The sequence below is a fragment of the Passer montanus genome, unplaced genomic scaffold, assembly GCF_014805655.1.
Source record: "Passer montanus isolate IOZ18808 unplaced genomic scaffold, ASM1480565v1 scaffold40, whole genome shotgun sequence".
NCBI lineage: Eukaryota > Metazoa > Chordata > Aves > Passeriformes > Passeridae > Passer > Passer montanus.
In genome coordinates this window covers 5,459,817-5,473,432 of record NW_024368819.1, presented here as the reverse complement: position 1 = coordinate 5,473,432, position 13,616 = coordinate 5,459,817, and the positions used below count along the sequence as shown (strand labels likewise).

General features: G+C 37.8%; 1 protein-coding gene across 1 annotated transcript in view; it reads right to left on the bottom strand.

The window, feature by feature from the left end:
- PRKN (parkin RBR E3 ubiquitin protein ligase) overlaps positions 1 to 13,616 on the bottom strand; it is a 687,026-nt gene that overhangs the window by 111,829 nt on the left and 561,581 nt on the right. Inside the window, exon 8 of the mRNA XM_039718871.1 lies at positions 9,585 to 9,646. Within this exon, the coding sequence (XP_039574805.1) occupies positions 9,585 to 9,646 (62 nt within the window). The remainder of the gene's footprint in view (positions 1 to 9,584; positions 9,647 to 13,616) is intronic.

Below are 13,616 nucleotides of genomic sequence, written 5' to 3'. Positions count from 1 at the left end.
TGCTGCATGTGGGATTGTTAACAGCTTCTCATTAAGAAGGCAAACACCAGTGACACTGTAGCTGAGGTTCTGTTAGCATTTACATTAAAAATTCTCAGCTGGAAAAAAAAATATACTTTCCAGCCATTAACTTAGCCTAAAAGGGCATGAAGAGATTCCCCTCATTTCCCTATTTTTTTTTTAAAATTTATATTGTTAGGGAAAGACACAGAATGTAAATGTCCAGCTTACTGACAAAGTGGACAGCAACATCATTTTCTGTCCAACAAATTTAACATTTTATACTGGTTCAGCACAGGACTATTCCAAATCAGTATGGCACCCTCCCCAGTAATTTTCATACTATAACAGCCAAAAAAATGATCCAGAAAAGACCTGCTAAATTCATTTGCATATCTTGATATCTAGTTACCAGCCTGTTTTCTACCTTCAAAGTCCAGATACATTTATGTCATTTTCCAATTTCTTTTTCCTTGTGTCCTGCTCAATTAAAACCCAGCAACCAACCAAAACACAAAGTAGCAGAACATATACATGTTTGCTGCCATAGCAAAATCTACACAACATATGTGGATTTATATTCTTTTTTAAGTGACCTGAAACAAAATTACTCACTTTACATTAAGGGTGCATTTATAAAAAACTTGTATAGGACCAAAGCTATTATCATGAATTATTAATTAACTATTTGTATATAGTGACAGACCATATCTATTAAAGACATTTTTTCCTATACACCAAAGCCATACATATCATACTGAACTCATGTAGCTAACCAATGTAATCCATTAATCAAGTAAGTTTTTAGGAGCCCTTAAATGTCTTTGGAGCCCATGATGTGTTTTGATCATATCTCTGGATGAGACACTTAAGGATATTACAGCACACAACACCCACTGGTTTACTTCACCTCTTAACTGGAAACCTAATGTAGAATTCATTTAATTTAGTTTGAATTTCCACAGTGATGATGCCTATAGTTGCACAGGTTGTGAAGACTTCTTTTATAATTAACAGGAGAGACGGGATGCAATTCATCTTTACTCTTTAGATTTGTACATCTGCATAAGAACTGAAACCTCAAGTGCCCTGTTTTTTAAAATAATGAGAGATTAGGCAACTTCCTAGATAATGGCACCCAAAATTGGTGACTCTTACAATAGCTGATTTAGTTCCAATAATTCTGATCCTAACTCACCTGCCCTAGGCTATTTTTAAAATCAAGGATTAGTTATATAAATAGCTTGGACTGTGAACCACCTCAGAGAATTTTAGCTCATATAAAATTAAACATCTAGCCTAAACAAGGCTCCAAGTGAATGAGCAGGAATAAGATCTCAAGGAGGGCATTTATCCTGACTTAGATATGATGTCTAAGATAGGTAAGATCAATCACCCCATGGAAGTGCTATGGTTGAAGCTGGAAAAACTAACTTAGGCTAGATATCTAGCATGTAAAGAGCTGTCATTGAAAGATTAATCTAGCTCTTCTGTCCATTCAAAGTATTTCACAGTATCTATTACTCAATTTCTATCAGTGTGCCTCCTATTTAGAGATGCACTCATCATGTGTAAAGTTGCTCTGCATGCTACAAGGACGAAAGTATCTCCAATTATTTTTAGGAAAAACCTTTCACAAAGTAAAATATATGGGAAAATTGATGGAACTGCCATTCGTGGCACCTGAATTCGTTCCTGGCAGCAGCACAGCCACCCTGTGGCTTTCATGTAAGTCATTTAACCTGTGCTTCTCATCAGTTGCCCATTTGTAAAGAGGAAGAATGATACTTGCTGATTTCAATGTACTGTTAAGAGGCAAAATCCATTAATAGTCATGAGGATGTCAAATGCTATGGTAATGAGTGGCATAAAATTACACAGAAATCACCAGCCATCTACTGCTGCTAGAAAGCAGCTTCCAGACAAAGCATGTCAGGCATTTATGTGCTACTGTAATAAGGTCCTCAGAAATACAGGTTGGTAAATAGTTGCTGGATTTCCCCAGAACCATATATTTCAATACCTATTTGGAAAGAAAAAAAACCCCAAAGCTTCACAAATACAATTTACTGTAAAACATTGGTGCTAAGACAGCTAAAGGTATATGAACAAGGTAGGTGTAAAACATTCTGTTTGTTCTCTGAAAACTACATCCCTTTGTGAACCTTCTCCTCAAATTGTAAATTGTCCCCGTCAGGCCAAATCTATCCTTTTCAAGGAATAAAATTTGGAGTGGAAAAATCTCTACTTATGGTATTTATACCATTTATACCATAGAATGAAGTTCTTTTGTGTAATCTTTGTTAGTAAAGACTTTACTTCAGGGCCTTTAGATTATAAATTACAGCATGACATAGACACAGAGGCTGGATAATTTTAACCATCTATTCCTTGCTTTCTGCTTTCCAGGTTGGGATGACTTCCCTTGAGTCTTAGAATGATACTGGGTTTTCAAGCAGTAGAAATTCAATCATTTGGTGTTGTAAATCAAGGGTAATATAAATGAAATCTCTGGGTTGACACAGGAATAACAGGTTAATTACAGATTGCAGTCTTTCCAGTTACATTGAGATTCAGATACCAAAACACAACTGAAATACACCTGAATGCACAAAACTGCAAAACACACTTCATGAACACAGTGATTTCTAGCTGTGTCAATTAATTTACAAATTATGATTTAATGTCATAGAATCATAAAATGGTTTGGGTTGGAAGGAATCTTAAAGATAATTTATTTCAATCTCCCTGCACATCGCAAATGCCGTGAGTGGTTTAATTTTTGCTTTTACACTTTGGGTATTGTTATCTTTATTTTCCTTCTCCCTCCAAGTCTAAAAGCATCTGCTCAGCAGCAGCCTTGCAGACAACTTTGGACAAAAGTATAACACTAGATGTGAAACCCAAATCTCTGAAACATAATTCAATTACTTGTTTCTTTAACTGCATGTAAGAGTCTCAGAGGAAAGCAAATCTACTTTCTGGAGTCAGATTGTTTTTACTGCTCCTATAAATCAAATAACCATCTGTGTGTTTCAAAATTAGATTGTGGAGGCTATTAGTCCATAGTGTAGACTAAGCACTTTATTTATATGTATTATGCACATACAAAAACTCCAAGAATTAGTCCATAATGTAATTAGGCAACTTACAGTACAAAACCAGTAGTACTCCTTGGACTAGTAAAAATACTTACAAATGTGTCATCTAAAATACAGATTAAAAAGTGATGGACTGACATGGCTTTCCATGGAGCACTCCTAATTTATTTTTCCTGAGTTTTTGGGCTTCTCTGCTGGCCTTTGATCAAATTGAAAGAACAAGTTCAGAGGATCAGCTCCTTGATACCAGAGGAGCTCCCAAGGAGACAAGAGAGACAACCACCTCTAGAGGGCTGGAATTTGCCTGACTGGAGAGTCATGGAAAATTGGGTACAAAGAGTTGTTAGAAGAAAATATTCAGGTAAGAAACCTCTAACTGGATCAGTACACCATAATTCACAGACAAAATTAAACTGGAGTAGAGATGGGGAGAAAAAAAGAAAGATTGCAGTTAGCAGAATGATATGAAAGCAAGCACAAGATGATCCAATGAAGAAAGGGGAATGAGCACAGTGTAGGGGTTAGCACTGTGTCGGAACCCAGGACATCTCTCTGGATGCCCCGGATGTCTCAAAGCCCTGGCAGGGGCTCGGAGACCCTGGCAGGAAGCCAAAGACACCTGGAAATTTGATCTTAATTCATGAAGCCCACCTCTTCCCATGCTGGGGCAGAGACAAGTGACAGCCGACCCCGACAGCACTGTATTTGCAAACTACTGGAGTCTGTGATCTTCCAGCAGGTATTTGGGGGATCAGTGTGAATAGACTGGATGTCAGAGATAAACATTTTGTTTCTCCTGACCCTTGTGGAGCTCAAATGCACACTCCTCTTCCTGCTACAAGTAACAGCCATCAAGGCTGTAATTGATGCAAGGAAATCTGTTCAGCTGACGCTGTTGCAAACTGTGGAACTGCATTTCAGTGCAGTAGATACTGGTTCCCAATTCTCAGGTCACAAGAGTGAGCACAAGAGTGTATATTTCCTGAGTAAATATACCCAGGAAAATATATTTTTTTCTTCCTGATGGCAGATCAAAGCCATCCAAGGGATGGAAGAAGTCCTAACTTCCACATGTACCTGAGATCCTGAACACTGGGTTTAAATTTTCCCTCTGAATTAAATAAAATCTGGGTGGAAGAGAAATTTGAATTCTGTATAAAATGACAATTTTCTTTTTTTGTTTTGACAGAAAAACAATCCTTTAAATAAATTTTTACTAAGTACCTTCTATTTTCTTTCTCTGTATTCTTTATTTCAGCTGTTGAACCAAAAATAAATGACTTTCACTTGCCTACTATACAGTAAGTTCAAAAAGTGTAAGAATGTAGAGATATCCTACTTATGACAAGAACTTAAAGGCTAAAGTTATCATAATCCAGAAGAGACAAAACTGAGGAATTTTCATGAATCCCAATTATCTCTGAGTTAGGGAAGAAGGTGGTTAGGAAACATTCCAGGCAGGTATAGCATAGGAAGGAAGGAGAGGCATATCACTAGACATATGAAGTTGCAAGATTATAAAGTTTGCTGTGAAGTTCCAGCTATTAAAAAAAAAAAAAAAAAGTGATGTAAAGAGGATCAAGAGTTAAATGCAGTAGCTCAGTCTGAGAGAGCAAGTGATGAGACTGTGGTGACAAATCCAAAAGTGAGCCAAATGAGATGGAGAGAAAAGACATATTAGATGGAAAAATGGCAGAAGCTCTGAGATGTGTGTAGCTATCACTTACACAGAATAGTAGCTGAAGCCAGGGGACTGGGTGGGAAGCAGCAGAGGTGTAAGAACTACACTTGTAAAGATAGAGGTTTTGGAATACTAACAAAATAACTTTGGCTTAGTAATTATGAAGGGGAGAAATCATCCAGTAAAAATTTATTTTGTTCTTTAACTGATTAGAATTACTGAGATGTAGCTAAGTGTAGTTATCAAAAAACCTTAACTCAGAAACACTTCAGAAACACTTTGTTGATCATATTTGACAGTTTCCTATACTAAAGTCAGCTGATTAATTAGAATTGTCACATGGTATTACTTTTGCCTGAATAGATAAATATATATCAATTACTTTAAGACTGACTTTACATGAATATTCAGTAGCATTCATTTGAAAAAAAAAATTCTCTAGCAAGTATTGCAATTAAAAAAATTAATAAACCTTGTAACACACACATTGTGTACAAAATATTTCCAGACCTTAACTAATGTTAAATGATATCTAACCACGCTGTGTTAATTTCATACTTGATCTCTGTATCTCCTAAAGTCACAGTTCACTGGAAAAACTAGCACAAGCCCACACCACCTTTGAGGAGCATGGGGACATGCATTTGCAGATTTTCAAAACAGGGTATTCTAGGGTATTCCTTTGCATAAGTTTTCCCTGACTGACAAGGAAATGTGAGAAAAAAACCTCCGACCCCCCAGAAAACAAACCAAAATCCCACAAAAAACCCCAACGAAACAAACACCCCACCCCACCCCCCCAAAATGTTCCCCGCTTGGGCTTGCTCAGATTCCAGGGATATAAACGCTCACCACAGCTCTAAAAAAAAGTGAGCAGTGATATGAATTTCAGTAGCAGCTGATAGGAGAGATCTGTTAAAATTGATCGTTCTCCTGTCAAAATATCAAGAAACTGGCCAATACATCCTGCAAAGTTGTCAGAGCAGATGATGTAACAGAGAAGCGCAGCTATACATTACTGAGCAGCTTCCTTTCCTGCCACCACCAAGTCATCTGCTTCATCTGTGCTGTGACCTGTTGGGGGCACTCAGGTATAGCAGCAGATTGCTTGCTCTCCTGTTATTTGTTTTCCCTTCCAGCCTTCAGATGTAGCTGGTATTTTATTCATGAATCACAATATTCCATTTAAACAATTAAACAAGTTTTTTTTTATCACTTTGGGGACAAGAGGGAAGTTTCTCATCGAGTCATTAGGGAGACTCTATAACAGTTCATTGCAAGTCATCTTGCTATGCTGGGATATTGTGGTGTTTATGCTTGGAGTGTTTTCTCTGCTGTTTCTGGCAATGGCTCATAGAATTACCTACCTTCCACTGTATTTGAAAGAGCCCATATTTGGTGTATTTTTAGCATATATTTGTAAGCAGCTTGTACTATCAGCATTTGTAGAAACATTTACTTGCAGAGACAGGAGCCTGACAGGGCAAATGGCTACTGCAGGAGACTTTCTTACATTGTGCTATTTTTCCATAGCTCCCCACTTACTAAATCCTTCAATTCAGTCCTGTCTATATCTCAAATACTTAAGAAATGGAGGAGTTAGCCAGGAGATTGGGCTGCACCCATTAAACTAGGGGAAATAGATGGATTATGAAAAATGAATGCAAATTGCAAGAGAAAGCTCAGCAGAGCTTTGGGCTCAGAAAGCTTCAGGCTTCACCCTTCACCTGGGTCTCCATGTGCAGGAGACTGTTTTCTGTCTTGGACAGACCTTAGTGGACTGGGAGAGTCTGTGACAAGGGGGTCCAAAAGAAATCACACAAAGCTGCTTCTGGAGACTCTTCCTGGGTCAGACTCTCTGGCACCATCTTAAATGGCAGCAATCTGTGGCTGTATTTGTGTTGCATTTTAAGCCAATTTTCAGCTCTGGAAGCTGGTTTTATGTGGTAGGTTAGGTATCCACCACACACATCATGTATCAGGGAAGCTTTTACTCTTCTATTTCAGCATGCAGACTATGATTGCACTTTTCCATAAAGTCCAAAACTGATTCCCTCTTTAAAAACTGTCTTATTCCCACTGGATAAACCTTAAAAGATAGACTTTCCACCTAGAATAAATTTCCCATAACGTATGTTTCTAACAGAATAGAAGACATGGAAATTTTACATGTCCAGGAGACTACCAAAAAGTTTGATTACTTGAACAAGAGCCTTATTATTATATAACTCCTTTAAGAAAATACTAATTATCAACTCTTCACACTTCTATTTATCAGAATTAGTTTTTCATTAATGCTTACATTTATATAAAGATATTTCAGATAGTTAGGCAGACACATGTTTTCAAGAGGTTTGATCCTGAAAGCCCCTCAAAACCTTTCTTTGCTAATGACATCAACAAATGTTACATATGGTAAGTATTTACATTTATAGGAGGATTTATCTGGTCAGTTTATTTATATTTTTATTTACAGGAAACAAATGCTCAATGAAGAAAAGAGGGACACCAGGGTTTTTTTGCTTGAACTCTGAGGAATGGGAGATATGCAACACAGGAAACATGCTGGTGCTGGTGGAGTGGAGTGGTGGAATGGAAAGAGGCTGGGAATATTTTGTCTTTCAGTTCTGAGAAGTATAATAGGATCTAAAGTCTGCAAGTGGTTTGTAAACAAAGAATAGATGCTTTTCTAGGCAATATACTGCAGTTTAAACAAGAATTAATCCAAAAAAGTCATGTAATGTGTATTCTAAAGTAGATCAGAACAGATTATCACAATAGTCCATTCTGCTTTTATAATCTGGCCTTAAATACATAAGCACTTTAAAAATAAATCAAGATTGGATATGAAGCAGGAACATGTCCCTGTTTTTCTTTGGCTATTGCTTGGAATGGAAGAATATATAAGATGGTTTAAAATACTGAAATTGTAAGGAGTCTGAATAAAACAGTCTTATAATTTTTAATGAATTTTTTCTATCTAGTATGCATGATAACAGAAAAAGAAACATCTTAGATATTTTTAAAAAGCAAATATCTGAGTAAATATAAGAAATAAATAGTCATATGAATAAGGACTTTGCCTGTAATTCCTTCCTTTCTTCATTTAGATGTATTTTAGTTTTTTTCCTCTTGTTTTTGCACCAATTTATTTTCTGACTATCAAAGTGTGTGCTAACTTCAAACAAAAGCTACTTCAGTAGACTCATGATAACAGTGCTTTCGTAGGGACAGAATATATTTGCAACAATCCTTATAATGGAATAATTCAAGCCTCATGACAGTGATCACTCTTTGCAAAGAAAGTCCATCAGTTAAATATTGCTCTGTCAGAGATCATTAGTCAGGCTAAGGTCCACAGCTCCATTCTAGGGCTTTTCCAGGGGAGCTGTCATGTCTGTCTGATTCAGTCCTCTCTCTCATACTTGTAGCCTTCTGGTTTAGCCATTCCTTACTCTTCCTTCAAATTTCTCCTTTTGTCCAATTCTTCCTAGACTGCTTAGCTTTACCTCTTCACACAGCTTAAGGGCAGATCTTCTTTTATTTACCAAGCTTCTGTATTTGGTCTTTCCCTTCCAGCCTTTGGTCCATGCTCCTTGTCAGACCCTTATCATTCTGGTTTCTACTCCCAACCCCTTCAATGAAACTACCCCATCTCTTCATTCTACCTAAGCTTCATCTCACTCTGCTCTCCGTTTGTCAGATAGCTCTAATCAGCCTCTTGACCCCATCAATCCTGACCGTAGCTTCTTTTATTTCCTCTTCCTAAGTCCTCAATCTCAGATTCCTGCTTCTAGTATCTCTTGCTAAGGAAAACCTGAGTCCCTGAGAAACATGACTCGTGACTCTCTATAACAGCTGAAGTGGGGGGCTGGTGGAGGAAAATTGCACGTCTAGTAATTGCAACAGCAGCCACAATTGTAATAAAGAAAGGGAGAGTGACACGGAAAGAAGAAGCAACAGAGTGTTTTTGACAATACAATCTAATTAAAAAATTATGAAACAAGACTTTGAATTAACATCTCAGGAGTTGCTCCTACCTTTGCCACAGCCCTCATACAACCTTGTGCAAATCCCTTGGTGCCAGGTTCATTAAAAGACGTGGACAGTATCATGTACACCAAACTAATGCTGGGCTTTCAGCCCCTCGTTCCCTAACACCTGCAGCTCTGTGTGATGCAGTCAGGCTTTGTAAGCACTGCCTTAGGAGGGATACTTCAGAGGAAAAGACAACTTGAGTTTCAGAAGAATTGAGTGTATGAAAATTCAACTTTTCTCTCAAAATTTAAGGCCATTTCTCAATACCTCTGTATGTTAATTTCATTATTGACAAAACAGTAACTGACCTCCTTGTGAATGTTGCATTTATGCTTTCCTAAGGTCCCTCTACCTTAAGAAATAGTTTCTTGAGTGCAAATCACAGCTATTATTACGAGAAACACTCTTTTAAAAGAGAAAAAAGGACACACAAAGGGATGGATAATATCACGAGTAGCTGTAAGCACCAGTCCTGTAGTCAGATTGTTTGTCTGTCTGCTTCTTTAGAGAGTCTGTTTACTGCTGTTCAAAAGCTGAATAACTGTGGCAGGTAGCAGATGTACCAATTAATAACCTGTCAAGGCTGATGGATAGAATGAAAAAACCCCAACTCTCACATATAACTCCAGTGTGTTTTTTTCCCCCACATTTCAGGTCTTTGGGGGTCATGAGATACACTCTGTTTCCCTGGAGAGAGATGAAACTGTCTCATTAGCGTCTATCTTTCATGACATTAAGTCGCTGCCTTTGAGATGCTAACTCACCTGTTCTTCTCCCAGAATCCTGAAGTGATGAAGTTCTTTAATCAAGGAATCTGGACAGCCAGCTGTTGGAAAGAAACAAAAATAGGTATTTTAGAGCTTCCTGTCAGTGCAGTTTCAGCATAAGACACATAGATGCAGAGATGATAGAATATACAGATTACTTTAGATAAAGAAGATTAGAAAGATTAGCCATGGCTCTGCAGGCACCAGAATACTGAAAACCATCTATCAAATAATCCTTCCACGTTTCTGAGCATGCTACCAAGAACACTTAGAAAGGTTATATTCCAAATATTTTAGCCCTTTCCCCAAAGGACTACAAACAAAAGCAAGATGAAAAGGGCAGCACTGTCTGCCAGATACCGCCAACCCTTTGTATAAGCCAAAAAGCCTGTTAAAAGAGGATCTCACATCAAAACATTGGAGCTGCCCAAAGCTGAATTCTGATTCACACAACGGGTTTGGACTCATTTCTAAGAATAATACATGATTTCCCTGATTCCCTGAAGGATTTAATAGGCCCCACAGATTGCTTTAATTTTGGCTGTCACAAGTATAACCCATTTCACATATATGTGGCTGTTACCCTCTGGTGTTAACACACAAACCAAGAACACAGGCAGAGGAATGATTTACCAGAATTTTCCAATGAGATTAATTTTCAAGTACTACAAACTTCTACATCTGTACCAGCCAGTAAGAAAGAATATATCTTGGTAGCTGCTATATACTTTAGTCACCTGTTCAGACTATGGTTCCCTTCCTGGTGATGAAGTCCAAGGCTGCTGTACACTACTTTTGTAAATGAATTTTGTACACTACCAGACTAATTCCTGACAAGGGATGAAAGAGCAGACTGTGATAGCTATGTGGGCTTTACTCTTTTTACCATAAATTGAAGCATCTCTTCGTGAGCAGAGAAAATTCCTTAAAAGGAATTAAGAGCATAGTTCCTCTCAGAAAATGGGAGGAACCATGGTCTTAGTCAACCTGGTTTTCTGCTGACGCTACTACAAATACCCATCTTTCACTCTTAATGACTGCCATTAAAAGAATACAAATGAATTTGGACATAACTATCAGAAAGTCTCCACCAACACCATGGTTTTACTCAAGGCCAATGAGAATGGCCTACATTCACTTTCTGTTGGCATAGCTGTCTTTAGGGATGCAGAAGGAAAAGACTACACTTGAAAGCAACGTAACTAAAAAGGCAAAAAATGAACAATAGACACAATTACACCACTAAAAGTTTTGTATTTGCATAATTTTTCCACTTAGGGAACTGATTTAAATGTTACTCAAGTCAACCTTTTACTGGTAAATGTTTTATCTTCATTCCAAGGAGGAAAAGGTGAAGAATGCATCGTGTACACAACTTCATCAGCAAACCCTTACAAAGGTAAGACAACGTTTGAAGTTGGTCCAGGTTTAAGCATATAGTAAGAATTGCCTATTAATGAATTGTCTCTTACTAAATATTAGCATTTCTTCCCATTTAATGAAACCTATGATATTCTTACAGGCTTCTTTTCACCCAGCTCTTCCTCATGTATATTGGGTATTCACATATTTGAACATGTATTTTCAATATTCACATATTTGAACATGTGTTTTAGCTCTAAGTGATTATTTCTTAATCAGATTTTATTCTCCTCAACTTCTAGAACCACAACCTGTGTATCATTTTAAATTTCTTTTCTCATTTTCTCCATGCTGTTTATTCTTTCTCAATGCACTTAATTGTTCTTTGTACTCCTACCACAGAATCATTGCTATGCAGCACTTTCTTGTATTCTCACTGGGATTTACGTCTCCATCCAACTCTGTCTCACTAACTCCTTGACCTGAGCCCTAAATTGTAGTCCAGAACTGTTGTCTTCTCGTTTCAAATCAAAACTTATTGTATAAAACATGGTTCCTCTATCTTAGCCTCAAGTTCTTACACAATTAGCAATATATTTTCTTGCACATGATTTTCCCTGAAAATATCTGCGTTGATTGCATACTGCCATAGGAATTTCTAAGTGTAGAGGATAATTATGATTTCATGTAATGCTGCCTGTTAATCTTTGACAGATGTTAGCTTTAGAACACCAACTAAACTGATTCTACCTTTTGGAGTCCTTATAGATTCTATTTCAATCAAGTTTTTCTTTCTTCCCTCCTATTCTTTCCAATTTACTATTCACTAAATGCCTCAAAATCGAAAGGTTTCCTTTTTCTTCCCTAGAAAGAACGTCTTCATTCTGCTAGAAATCATATTTCCCGAGTACGCTTTTCCCCCCCAGAAATCCATCCTATTCTGCCCTCACACATAAATGATATAATCTGCCCTTTATGCACTCCTTACATGCATCCTCTCTTTTTTCCATACAAGCTGGGTATGAATGGATTAAGAGCAGCCCTACCAAGAAGAACTTGGGGTGCTGGGGGTGAGAGGCTGGACATGAGCTGACGAGGAGAACTTGCAGCCCAGAAACCAAACGTGTCCTGGGATGCATCCAAAGCAGTGTGGACAGCAGGGTGAAGGAGAGGACTGTGCCCCTCTGCTCTGCTCTGGTGAGACCCCCCCCTGCAGTGCTGCATCCAGCTCTAGGGTGCCCAGAACATCCTTCTTGATGTGGATGTGTTGGAGTGAGTCCAGAGCAAGGTCCCCAGGATCAGAGGGCTGGAGCACTTGCCTGTTAGGAAACATGAGAGAACTGGAATTGTTCAGCCTGGAAAACAGAAGGCTTAGGGGAGCCATTATAGCAGGCTTCCAGAATTTGGTGGGGGCTTATAAGAAAGATGGGGACAAACTATTTAGCAGGGTCTATGGTCTATGGTGAAAGGACAAGGGGCAATGGTTTTAAACTGCAGGAGGGTTGATTTAGATCAGATAAGAAATAAGTGCTTTCATGGTGAAGGTGGTGAAACACTGGAGTGGGTTGCCCCATTCAAGGTAAGGCTGGCCAGGGCTCTGACCTAGTTTAGGGTGTTGCCGCTTATTGTAGGGGGAGCTGGACTAGATAACATTTGAATGTCCCTTCCAACTCAAACTATTCTATGATTCTATGAAAAACATGCATATTTAGGTGTTACTAGTCATGCACTGCTGCATCCTCTTCCAAATGCAATATTTTGTACAGTCTGTTTTTCAGAGACTTGCCCAACCTAGTTTTAAATCTTTTCATAGTTCAGATTTTCACTGGATCTTGCTTAGCTGATTATACAACAGATCCTGACGTTACTAGCAAAGAGAGAGAGCTTAAAACCTATGTCACTGTTGGCATGATTCTTCCCAGCAATGAGTTCAGAAATGTCAAATGCATACAATATTGAATTATACTGACACGTCTTAACGGTCTGCTGTCTGTAAGAAGTCATCTCAGATTGTCACATTTCAGAAGCAATAATTTCAGGAAAAAAAGAAGAAATCTTCCATTTTTTTTCTTTTAAAATATTTCTGGGCATATTTCTGATGTTTCCTTTTTCTATTTTTAATTTCTTCTTTTCTGTAAGTGGACCTTCGTAAAACATGTCCTAACAGTGTAACCTATTTTTACCAAATATCTGTGAGTTTTGAAAAAGTCTTGGATTATGTTAAATTCCTGCACTATGACTAGAGACAAAGTTTATGGCAAATAACCATCCCACAAATAAAACATGAAGAGACTTAAAAAAACCCCTCTCTGCTCAAAATGATTAAGAACTACTTTTTATCTCATCCACAAACTCCTCCATATATTCAACAACATATTAATGAACATGAAAACACACATGGAACCTTGAAAATTATTAGTAGATAAGCACAGCACCTGAAACTGTACACACCAAACATTTAGAGAAAAGTGTATTTTCTAAGTCTCTGATGTGAAACTAGCACATGGCAAATGACATAAATAAACTGTGCTTTACAGATGTCTGCTGTTTTCTATAGAATGCGTTGAGGATTAGTTTTTATGCCCTCTGTCCTCAAGAATCCATTAACGGTCTCAACAATTACCAAAAATTTTCACTTCCCTCTTCCCAATAATTACTTGAAAAGTA